Here is a 13,562-nt window from a genome sequence, read left to right on the forward strand (position 1 = left end):
GAAACGGAGATGAGCACCGGCCCCTAGAGTTGGAAACGACTAGCACGCATGTGCGGGGGAACCTTTACCTTTATATATATATCTCCATATCCATGTTTACTTTCAGGATGAAAAGGCTGGCTGAACTTTTCCATTGCTCTGTGTTTACTTAATAAAATGGCCGAAAGGGGTTTGTTCAGTGATGGGATTCATCCAGTTCATACCAGTTCGGCAGAACCGGTAGCTAATTTTTTGTTGCCCAGGCCCAGAATGGACGTCCTTAAGCAGCATCCACACAGAGAACCGGTTGTTCACATATTTGAATCCGACCACTGGATTTGTTAGCTACTGTTAACAGATTGTACAGTCTGCTCAGTGTAGTAGTTGAAGTCACTAAGCTAGAATCCAAGAGACCTTAACATCCTAGGCATAAAGCTGAGCTGGGTGACCTCGGGCCAGTCCCAGTCCTAGGAAGAAGAGGGCAATGAAAAAACACTTCTGAAACCTTACCAAGAAAACTGCAGGGAGGTGTCCAGATAGTCACCAAGAGCCCAACGAGTGATTCGAAGACATACATACACCCACGTGTGCCCACATGTAACAGACTATCCTGCATGACATGATTTTGCCTGATTTATCACAAACTCATCACGTGAGATCTCCCTTCAACCACTGATGTACAGTATCTGGAGAACACAGGTAAGATAACTAGATATAGTTGTTCGGATTTTCTTTTATAAGCCCTCAAGAATCGAAACTGTTTTTAAAAAAATCACTGTGGCAAATGTACAAATCATTTCGGCACTTTTGTCATTAATTGGTCGGAAGTTGGCAAGTATGATTATCAATGAGCTATTAATCAAAATCCCTTTTTTCTTTAGTTGTTTTTTTAAAAATAAAAGTCATGAAAACATTGGAAAAAAATGCCTTTGGACATTTGTTGTCCAAAGAACAACCAATGCATTATTTGGAAGTATACAGAGATAAATTTTCAATCTAAAGGAAAGAGACAGAAATTTAAATATTCATATGTGGTATTTCCTTCCATGCAGGTATTTTTAATCATAGAGCTTGTCACATAACAATTAGGCAGACTTACAAGTTGAATCAACAAAATGTATTACAAATCATTTTTGCTACTACAATTCTAAAGACACATGTTAATAAAACATGCTTCAATTAAACATTTTTCAAACTGGTTGCATTCATTTTCAGTCACACTTGATATCCATTGATCCAAAGAGATAAATTTTCTCAGTTTTGCTCTAGTAATTGCATTAATACTTTATTTTGAACCATTTTATATGCCTTGATAAGAATGGATGCTGCAAATATTAAAGACTGATGTAGTCTTTTTTCAGTTTTCCCCAAATCATAATCATCCAAAATGAATTAAGTGGCTACTGCCACTGAATAGGTACCAATTGTTACCCCTCCAATGCAATCTAGAAATGCAATCTAATATGGAGCAGTTTTAGGGCAGTGTACTACTATACAAGAACTATTGTTATAGTCATTTTTGTAACTTGCTGAAATGAAAGGAAGGTAAATGTGATTTATTTAATTCAAATCCAAAATTCTCTTTTAAAAAAAAACCTGGGAAAGGTTTTACTTTATGTACAAATTTCTTGACCGTAACTGAGAATTAGGTACCTGCATTTTATTTTAGACTGCCTATATAATTTCATTTTTCACAACAAATGCATAAAGAGTATTTCCTATATCCCAGAGTTGGTTTGTCAAGAGGCACCCTTAAAATCTCTAATACACTGTCAAAATTTGCTTTCTAATATCCTTGTGCCCACATTTTTCCTGTTCTTTTCCAATAAATAATTGTTTAATATATCCTTATAAATGAAATTAATATTTAAAAATCTAAACCGTTATATCACTAAATAGTTTGTTAATGGGGCAAAACTACATGGGCTATTAAAGCTGAGGAGTTGTAATTAGCTAATGTAACTACTCTTGGTGTACAGTATTTTACATTGAATTATTATTTTAGTTATACTCTCTAAGGAAGGACAGAGAGCTTGTTATAAGAGAGATAAAGCTATCTGAGGCAATGTCGAATAATTTTACAGGTTATGTTTAAGAATTCATTCTGAGTGACAAATAGTTCAATGTTCTTCATAGAGCAAGTCCTACCAAATCAAATTGTTATTATTTAAAATAAACATTGAAACCTTACAATATCACCATACGTCATGAAAATGTGGCATGTAAGAAGTTAACAAGTAGATGAGAGTGAGTTTTTTTCAAATACCAGAAAGATTATTTATTACTATGTATTTTGATATCTTGCCTTTATCATTTTTATAAATATCTTAATGCGATGAACATACTTAAATATCTCTTCCTTCTATTTTCTTCACAAGGACTACATTGGGCTGAGTAGTTGGGCTGAGACAGAGTGACTGGCCCAAGTTCACCGAGCTGACTTTCATGCCGAAGGCACAGAACTCAGGGCTATCTGATTTCTAGCTTGGTGCCTTCAACATGTACACAAAACTGACTCTTCTATTACACAGAAGATAGCCAAAAGAACATTGGGATGTTCCGTATCACCCCAGTGTGTATGGAAGGACGGCTTTAAATTTCAGGAAGGCAAATTATTTTTTTTTAATTTGAAACACCTAATATTAATAGCAGTTCAACTGCGAAATCCATCAGGAGATATTGCAAGTTCCCCTTCATTGTGTAGGTTTGGGAAGAGACTTTAAAGCAGATAGTTGGGTTTAATGACTAAAACAGCCCTTTCCAACTCTTATGATTTTAAATAGAGCTCAAGCATTTTTCTTGCTTTTTCACTGAAGATCTAGGAAGCAGTGTTTACAAAACCCACACACAGTAAGTTTATATGAGCTAGCATTGCATTGTGTGAAGCCATGTATTGAAATTTACAACCAACAACACAAGACATTAAGAGCAAACCAAATAAACAAGACATTAAGACCAAACCAAATAAACAAGACATTAAGACCAAACCAAAAAAACACAAGACATTAAGACCAAGCAAAGTGTATTATGTTCAGCCAAACAATACATACAAACCTGCATCACATTAGAAATAGTGCAACAATAGCTACTTTCTTGATCCAGAACTGTGATCATATGTTTATTTTTAAATGTGGATTTTCGTTGAAGATAATATGTGCTATAATCTGGAAAAAAAAACACATACAAATACAGGGCCACACTACTGCAAGAATAATTAGCGGATTTTGCCAAGTGAAAGCTATATTGTGAAAACTTACTTGGTTTTCAGCTAAATATTTCTCCCTCTTCAAGACATTTCTTATTTTCCAGTAGTAGTGGAATCACATCTCCATTATAGCAACTAAGAGCTAATACCATGAAATAATCATAGCATTGCTTAGAACATTACAATGGCCAATGGATAACCAAAGTAATATATGCTTTACTTAATGGGGACCAATACAATTATAGAGAAATAAAAGTTAGTCAACAAGTTAATTTGATTTTCCACTTGGGTACGACTCAGACTCCCATAGAAATGTGGAAGAAAACTCTAGAGAAAGCAATAACATTGGTATACTCAGAGAACTGCCTAATAAATGCCAACTTGGCTTTCCCTCTATTATTTGACTGAACCAACATTATTCAAACTTCAGGAGGCATTTGAGTAATTGTATTCTACCGTGTGGCTATTTATATGTATCTTATTTGCAAGATACTTCATTTTTATTGACTAACAGGATAGATTATCAAATGTGAAAATGTTTGAATTGGTCCATATGACATAATTTGCCCTTTCAAGATGGCAAACAGACAAGAGAAAGGGGAAGGATTAATGAACAACCAAAGGCAACTTTGGTGAATCTAGTGCTGTCCGGATATGTTGAAAGAAGAGTTTCCAAAACCCCAAGTCAACATTTCCAACAGCCATCCCAACTGGGGAATTTTGGGAAGTATGGTCCCAACGCACCTGGTTAAGAGAGATTACACTAGATTAACAGTATGAGAAGCTGATACCTGCTGGTTGCTGGCTGGTTGCTCTATAGAGAGTGCCTGTTTCTTACTGCTATCCCAAAATGGACTGGGAACAAGAAGTCACCTTATCCCAGATGCAATGGCACATATTTATTTAACTTGGCTTCTTGCCTTCCTTTTCATTGCAGTTTATAGCAGAGTTGTGTTTTTTTAATGGGTGGAAACACAAGAATATTATTGTACAGGATATTTCTATATGGAACAGATCATGTTTGAGACTGTCTCATAAATATTTAAGTAACTTTAGTAAGAGACAGTTCCAACTACATACAATTGGGTTCTATTAAACGTCTTGATTAGTTCTAAGACTTGATAATAAACAAGCCAGCTAAGAGAGATTCTCTAATAGAATTACCCTTTTTCTCATTACTGGACAGCCTTGACCCACTGTCCACTCAGCTAGAAAATTGGATTGAGAGAGGGCATATGGTGGAACTCCATGACTCAGAAACTCTTTCAAAGCTCTGTATTTCCATGTTAATAAATGTTTCAGCTCTTCTAAAAGAAAAAAAAAAGCAACCAAACAAGACATGATGTAAAAAAGAAGAATGGAAAAAAATAGCTTTAAGGCATTCATAACTCTTGATTTTTCCATTGTGATGGGGTCACTACATGATATTAACGTTTTAATTGGATTTACATTCTACAATTCATAGATAGATGTACCATGTATATTTTAAATAGCTTTAAAAAGCTTCAGGTTCTTTTCCCCTGACATTTATCTGTTTCAAACCCAGACATAATGTCAAAAACATTTCTGTATTTGGAGTTCTAGTCTAATCCCCTAAGGCTTTAAAGGAATAATATATTCTAAAAACATAAAATTAACTTTGGCTCCAAATTAAGTTAGGCCTACTGGTTGTAGGATTGAAGTTCACATATCTGGAAGATTTCAGATTGGAAAAGACTAACTCAAAGTTAGTCCAGGCTATGGATTGCAGCTGTAATGAAAGAAAAATGTTCAGCTTTATTATAATTCATCTTTGTAGTTTTTTTTGTTTTAAACTTATGGGAACTTTTAAGGAGGCATATTTGGCAAAAATGCAGAACCTATGATTCTTCAATATGTTACGGAACTACAATTCCCAGCAACTTTCACAGAATGTCCAATAGTAAACACAATGCAGATCATCTGTTATATGGGACTGCATTATAAGGAAACTTATAATGTATATATAGGGTAGTGGCTGAATAGCATAGTGGTTAGAGTACCACCCTTCAATTTGGGAGACTGGGATTTGAATTCCTATCTTATCAATATGGGTCCTTGGGCAAAGACCCCCTAACATTTCACCTGTCTATCTTGGATATAAGAGTGACATGAACTAGGAGAGTCATGCTGGCTTGGATGATACACGGTCTAACAGGATATGCAACAGCTACTGGGGAACTAGGACAATCTCACGATAAAGGGCTACTGGAACAAACTATACATGGACAAGTCAAGAGAACCTGTGATTGATGGAATGCTGCCACAACAATACATCTAACGAGAATATATGAGGGAACCACGAATGGACAGAAGATGGACATTCACACTAACTACAAAACATCTGGTTATCCAATGCTTCAATGTAGCAAGGAGGAAGCTGCTCTCACAACTTCTACAGAAACAGATACAAGTTTAGGAGTGGAGCTAGTATCAGCCATCTCTTCTATGTGGATGATATCAAGTTGTATGCTAGGAGTGAACAAGACATTAACTTCCTGACTCATCTGACACAGATCTAAGTGAAGACATTGGGAGGTCATTTGAACTGGAGACGTTGGCCAGATAGTAGTAAAGAGAGGGAAGGTAGTTAGGACTGAAGGGTGGAACTAACAGCGGGCCACATACAGACCAGCCTTCAAGTTCCTTGGTATCTCACAGTCACCTGAGAACCATGATGAGGAGACAAGGAAGAGAAGCAACATCCAAAACATCCAGAATAAGACATGAAGAACCAGCTCAAAGACAAGAACAAGTTCCACACCATCAACACCACGCTCTCAACTCTATCAGATACTTCCAGTGTAGTCAGCTGGCCAAAGGAGGATAAGAAGGCTGCCAATGTAAAGATCTGCAAGCTCTTCACAATGTAGGGGAGGTTTCTCCCTTAAGTCCAATGCAGGTTTCTCCCTTAAGTCCAATACCCAGACACTGTACACTAGCCAGAAAGAGAGTAGGCAGGATCTAGTGAACATCAAAGTCACTGACCTGAATGAAACCCAGAACATCCAGGTGTATATCAGTAAGATGGCACCCAAAGATGAGCTGCTGAGAGAATGCCTAAGATAGCAGCAGACACTGGAGTAAGATCAAGCAGAGAAATTGCCATGGCAAGACAAGACCCTGCATGGATTTTACCATCGACAGATAGCTAAAGTGGCTGACATTGGGAAATCACCAGTTGCTAGAAAGGGCTAGACTAAAAGACAGCACTGAGGGACTGATCATAGAAGCACAGGAACAAGCACCAAACACCAGATCTGTAGAAGTAGGATCTACCACACTAGACAGGATCCATGGTGTAGACTGTGAGAGAAGCCTCAGAGACAGACCAAACCTTAGTGGCAGGGTGTAAAATGCAGGCAGGAACAGCAATACACTGAATGGCATAACCAGGTAACTGGCATTGTATACCAGAACATCTGTACAATGTAGTGTTAGACTCTCCCAGGTCCAAATGGCAGAATTCACAGAAGGTTGTGGAGAATAATAGGGCTAGGATCTGTGGGACTTCCAGATCCAGACATGTAGGCAAGTACTGGTCAATCAACCAGATTTCATGGTCATAGGCAAGGACCAGAAAGCAGAGGTGGGACAGATGTAGTGACAATAACATCAGGAAGAAGAGGTGTGAGAAGTTAAGAGAAATATCAGACCCTGAAGGAGGAACTAGAGAGAATGTAGAAAATAAAAGCCAAAGTGGGGCCAAGGGCTGTAACTCCTAAGCTGGAAGAGTGGTTCCCACAAATCCTAAGAACATCAGAACTCACTGTCCAAAAGAGTGTAGTGCTTGGAGTAGCTAAGATACTATGGAAAATCCTTCTAGGCCAAGACCCAAGACTGAGGGATTCATTCTATCTATCTATCTATCTATCTATCTATCTATCTATCTATCTATCTATCTATCTATCTTTTTTCTGTATGAACTGCAATTGACACAATGACCCTACTATTCCCAATTCACTGGTCTCAAACATAATTCATTATAGGTTTCTAAATTATACTTCAAATATGGTCAATTTTTGAGAAGTTGCTAGAGCAGCCTTCTTCAGATTAATATCTTCAGAATAGCTTTGACTCTTACAATCATCTACTGTAACAACTATGTGGGTTGAAGAGGTTATGAGAGTTTGTCCAACGTGTGCATAAGCCACTAGACAAGAAAGGATTGTGCTATTGAAATGAGTGAAATTCACTGAGAGGACACAGGGATCATTGTACTAGCATGAGAATAACAACCAAGTCTGGGTCTAAGACTTGACTTTTATAATGGAGGAAACCAAAAACAAATGTGACAGTATGTCCTTTCTCAAAATTAAATCTTACAAGCCATTAGCTATTCTATACAGATCAACATTCTTTTTCCCCCTCTACCGAATTTAAGCATTAAATGTGCTTAAATATTTCTTTCTTTCATGCACCACCTCTTGGGGAATGAAACTTGTCATTGTAAAATAGGTCAGCTCTCACTTAACTGCAAGATAAAACATTCTTCAAAGTGATCCATGTGAAACCTTTTTCTCAGGAGGACTGGCAGAACATATTGTTACTTTGAAATGTGGTCATTCGCGGTGTTTCTGTGGGCAAGGCTGCTCTGTGGAATATTAATAAGTGATAGGAAACACGGAAGCTGGAATGTGGGGTTCCATGCTCAGCATCACGAGCAGGGAAGTTTTCCTGCATAGTACCTTGCTCCAGATTTAATTTTCTCAAGGAGGCAAGGACACCAAGGAGCCAGGACAAGTTCTAAGCACAGATGACAAGTGTGAACTGACTGCTTCTTGCTGGGCTCTAAAGACAGAAAGTCAGGACAGGTGCCTGATATTTTTCCTAGACAACGCAAGCTTTTTTCTTTACCAACTGGCCTAACTGAAAGGTTTAAAAATTCTGAGAGTGAGTTGAATCCGATCAAGCTAACCTTCTGAATTTCTATGAGGCAGAGTTTCCAATGCTTGGGAGCTTTAAAATATGTGGGCTTCAATTCCCAGAATTCCCCAGATAGCCATGCTGGCTGGCGAATTTATGGGACCTGAAGTCCACAATTTTTAAAGTTCCCAAGGTTGGGAAACTGCTATAGAGGAACGCTAACGTCGCATTGAAATGGTGATGCGCACATATTTTTAAGTTGTTTCCGTTTGGAAAGCTCTAAATGTTATCTTGTTCTAATTACCAAGGAAGGGCTGTTGGGGTTTGGGTTTTGTTTTTTTTTGGATGGTAACAATTTTTGTAGTGCTGGATGTAATGTTGTATTACACATGCACATACAGAGAGACCTACACAAACATATTCTTGACTTACAGCTTTTGGAACACACCTTATCTATTATCATTCTCTGTCTTCCTTGCCTTTGGTCCATATCTCTGCTATGTTATTTTTTTAGGCTATAATACTTTCTTTTTTTTAATTCATTGTGTTTTGTGTCTCTTCTTCTTTTATATTACTCAAATTTAGATTAAAATTGGATTTAGCAATAGGCAAATCTGGCAGCCCAAAGTATTCTAATGATTACCAAGACATTCACAATTGATTTTAGTTAATGCCAGTAAATGCACCAGTGCATCGTTTGAATCATTATTATTTTTAACTACGGTCAGCTTTGAGACTTCTCCTTGAAATCCTTGTTTAGCTTCTGTGGTACAGCTTCTGCTGCCTGAGGAAAGAGAAGAGTCTCAATCTTCCTTTATTCAGATTCATTGTGATATGCTGGTAATCATGATGTATAAGTAGAGAACATTACAGTGATACGGTATAGTGACCAAGAGAAATGCTTGATGGGATGAAAGGTTACTTGACTGGGAAACAATAGCTGTTAACAACACGACTGCCTGACCAATGATGCAGAAATTTATTCCAGATGCTTCTCCTTTTCCCCACCTGATCCCCTGGAACTCCCAATGTCTATGGTTATTTCTCTTACAGAAGTCAAATCCTTCTAGTTTTTCCTCTGCTCTCAGTCTAGATTCTCCACAGTCCTGATATCAGATTTAAACTGCTGCTTATATAGATTAAAATGAATGATAACAAGGCCACAAGAATAGCTTCACGTTCTGCCCAGTAAGCCCATTCCTTGGAAGAGTTAATTCTGCAAGCAATTAATGCTTTAAAGATTTACCAGCCTCTTAATTATCTAGGATAATTTCCATGGGAATGAGAGGTTATTTTTCTCAGAGAGCTCAATCTAGGTAATTATTTCCCTTTCACAGAAACTTTTTTTTATTAACCAATAAATTATTTACAGTTACAGAAGAAGCCCTACCTGGGGTAATGAAAAAAAACCTTGCCAAACAATGAACTATATGGTACATTTTCCCTTTGAAATGGAACTAATGCAACATTTTTCACTTATTTACTTATTTATTTAGCACTAACTAAATGGTTTATACTTTGTACTACACACATAGTCTTTAATGTAACGGGTTAGGAATGTTTTCCATAGTTTGGATATCAGACTTCTGTTCATTAAAAGAGTTAATTTAATCAGTTGGGTAATATTAAGAATAATGGTGACTTGAAATAATGATGCATTTTCCCCCCTTTGTAACAGTGGGAGTGTTTCTACATGAGAAGCACCTAGCAGCCAAGAAAAGGCAGAATGGCACTATCACAGAGGTGGTGGGGTTAAAAAAAAAGCAAGATGGTGGCTGTGCCCACATGATCTAAGCTCTGCCTCTTTATGTATAATGCAAGTAAAAAAGGGCAAGATTTCCATTGGGTAATCATGGCTATCATCTTGAATTTTGGCGACTCCTTATAGAATGTGATGTTAACATTTTCTTAAGATTGTTGATGTTCATCTTACAGAAGATCATCTATTCACTAGGGCAGGGGTCTTCAAACTTGGCCTTTTATGGGGACGCTGGCTGAGGAATTCTGGGAGTTGAAGTCCACAAGTCATAAAAGGGCCAAGTTTGAAGACCCCTGCATTAGGGTAATCATAGACATTAGGGATTCCTGAGTACACACCAAACATCCTATGACTAATTCATGCTGTGACAGATCTTTCTTTCAATGCTCATCTTGGCTAAAAGAAAGCCTTGCACTACTGACAGTTCAGTAGTGAGAAGCTTCTTCTTAGCATCCCAATTTTTCTGTAAGTGCTACCTGTTGCAAGAACACCTGCCCCAAGGAAGAGGCAGGACAGGTTCATTGTTTGCACTACAAGTGTCAGCAACCAAAAGACAAGACCAGAAGAATTTCACAGTTGTGGTTTGTTCTATCACAGGTGAATTGGGAAGAGGGATTGGCATACTCAGAGTAAAGTACCAGCAAGCAAAGCTCTTTTCAGGCATGGCCATCTTCACTGTCTCCCCTTTAAAAGTTCCCAAAGAATGAAAGCGCTGACTGGGCAAATCTGAGAAATGGCTTCCATCAACCTCGTATCCTCCAGATAGGTTGGAACTACATTTCTCATAATTTCTAAACATCACAGTCTCCAGTCTACAGGGGACTGTAGTTCCAGCACACGTGGAAGTGCAGTTCGGAAAGACTGATCTAAGGAACCTAATTTGCAATCATTCTAAAGAGACAGGCTATAAAGAATCATTCTTTAATGGTCCTGTTAGTACTGTAGCTACTAAGCTTTAGCAATCTGTTGGTACCATTGCAAGGACCATTGCTTGCCTTTCACTGCAATTAAGAGGCCTATATGTGGCCTAGGTGATGGTTGATTTCCACCCACATTTTTTGAAAGGCATTCTATAAGTCAGCTTCAGCAGCTTAGTACAGCCAGTTACATACATAAGACTTTGGAGTGGAATAAAATATCCTGCAACTAATCAGGTTGATGCAAAGGGCAGTGGTTGGCTCATTAGCCACATGAAATTATATTGGACCTTTCAGGTGTAAGTTAAACAGCAACCACAAATTTTATATTATATACCAAGTCACATCTCTTCAAAATCATGTCAATCCTCGTGTTCTAAGAACTATACTTCTTTCTGTTCCTTGTGACAGGTATTTTGCACTATGGTATAATCATTCTCAACCTAATACCTTCTAAGTAGAAAAACCTGTTTGCAAACTCATTTCAGATTATCAAAGACAACACATTTGTGCCAAAAAAATTATAGAGCAGATGTGCCACCTAGACAATGTCAGAACAATAACTCAGGACAAATGCTAACTGGAAGACTATGTATCTATAATCATGGATTATGCTTCTTATTCTAGTATCTCACTGTTAGTGATCCTATCTCCTCACCCTCCTGAGTAGCCTACAATTGCTTGTAATGCTTTTTTATTACCCTTTCCCCAGGTTTCCCTGATAGGTATTTATTTATTTTATTCCAAATTTATTTATTTATTTGCTTATCTGTGAAGGCCTGGAGTGAGGCAGGGTACTGAGGGGACGGATGGGAGAGGGAGATGTGAACTGATCCAGGACAAGATCAATTACTATTTTTCATCTTTGACAAAGTAATTAAGGCTGTAGTGACTTGTTAAATTCAGTCTCAATGGCTGCTGCAGTGATAGATGCAAATTTACAATCAGTTCTGCTTCAGCGTAGGGAAAATGATTATCCACTGCAAACAGGAGGCCAGAGAGTAGGGAATCACTCCAGAGGGACCTGTTTCCTTTTTTAAAGAGTGTACAGGCACTGCTTGGGGGGGGGCGTGATGGAGAGGAGGGTTTGAGAAAGAGAGTGGGAGAGAGAGAAAGGAAAAAGAATAGAAAGAGGTCAGAAGGAGGGAATAACAAATATACATTTATCTCTCATGCTCACTCATGAAGAGGGTGAGTATAAATGATTACAGTGCACACGATTCATATAACTGAAGCCAGCGCCAGGTCAGGGTTCTGCGTAGGATAAGCTCTGTTGAGCTTTGACAGTGTTTTTTACATTGTGAATTGAAGGAACAGCCTGGATAGCCTCCTGATCACATTTGGGGCAACTTTAGCTCTCTCTTATTTCTTTGTGCTATACATGTGACACATAGCCTGATGGAGTGGTTGCCTTCCGAAACTTGATTTTATTTATTTCTATATTTTACACTCACCAAATAGCTAGAGACCTTTGGTACATCTCAAGATGTTTAAAAATAACAGAACCCTGGAAGAAGTGCACACACACACACACACACACAGAGAGAGAGAGAGAGAGAAAGAGAGAGAGAGAGCACCAGAAATATTTCAGAGATCCACTCCGCCCTTATTCCCATCTGACCAATTTATTATATTTTAAAGCATTTATACATCCTTTATTCTGAACAATGAATCATTTAAAGGTGGGAAATCTAAAATGCATACCCATTATCCCATTTGCAGCCTTTAAAGAAGATAAAACTGACTTCTAGACTTCAATCAAGTGACTGGAAAGAGAGGTAATACTGACTACTTAAAATTCCCCAAGGGGCCAAATTCCCATAGTGGGGTAGAGGAGTTATCAGTATGGCTTTTTAAGCCCATTTAAGACCACCCAAAGAGGGGGGGGGGAACTCACAATATGACTTTGCTAATAATATTGAAACATTCCAGGTCACCAAGCAGGGCATAAAAAAGGATGCACGGCTCTGAAAATTTAACACATGCATAGTGATAACAAAAGGAAAAAAATGTTTAAAAGCAAAATAAGTATCTCTTAAAGCAAAGCCCAAACAGTATTAAAATCCATTATCAAAAGTCTCAGAAAGAAACAATGCAAGATTTACACCATGTAAGGCTGGAGACAATCTTGTTTCCTTCAACCAATGAGTTCCTACGGCAGGTTGGATTCCAGCAAAAAGACCTGACTCATCTAATCACCAATGATGTCTAGTAGATCTCTGGTGAATAATGTATAGATGAGGTGCAAATTTTCAAATATGCTGACTCCACCTGGTTTAAATATCCATCTTAAACAAAACTTGTCTAATGGATCATTTGATACTTTTAATAATCATAATATACTTTATTACATTTACATGCCTCTGACTCCATGCTTCTCTTTCTCTTGCTTGAATAAGCAAATTCTGTCACAGAGTTTGATTTTTATTTGTAACCTTAGAACAAACAGGAGACGGTTTGGTTAATTTCTACTATTTCTACAACTTTTAGAGCTGGTGTTAGACTTAGGATCTGTGTGTGTGGGGGGGGAAACAGGATATGTGAAATGGGGGGGAGTAGATTGGATCATAGTTATTAGATGAGGTTCAAGTTTCATGAAAATCTCCACCTACACATGAAATTCTGGTCATTCTCTTTAATTCTGTCCTTTGAAGACGGGGTATCATACTCTACCTTTCCAATTTTTCCCTTCCAAGCATCTCCGCTCATGTCCACATCATTTTTAGCAAAGCTATATTTAGACGAAAGCTCTTGTCCAAAGTTCTGGGAAAGTCAAGGCTATAAATCAAGAAGCAAAAGCTCGGGGCCTAATCTAAAT

The 13,562-nt window shown here is 37.9% G+C and overlaps 1 protein-coding gene across 1 annotated transcript in view; it reads left to right on the forward strand.

The window, feature by feature from the left end:
- Nucleotides 1–5,928: 5,928 nt before the first annotated feature.
- SLC6A5 (solute carrier family 6 member 5) overlaps nucleotides 5,929–13,562 on the forward strand; it is a gene marked incomplete at its 5' end in the record, with an annotated part of 86,023 nt that continues 78,389 nt past the window's right edge. Inside the window, one exon of the mRNA XM_083357312.1 lies at nucleotides 5,929–6,045. Within this exon, the coding sequence (XP_083213438.1) occupies nucleotides 5,929–6,045 (117 nt within the window). The remainder of the gene's footprint in view (nucleotides 6,046–13,562) is intronic.

The sequence above is a fragment of the Vipera ursinii genome (genome assembly GCF_947247035.1).
Source record: "Vipera ursinii genome assembly, chromosome: 1".
NCBI classification, from domain to species: Eukaryota; Metazoa; Chordata; class Lepidosauria; order Squamata; family Viperidae; genus Vipera; species Vipera ursinii.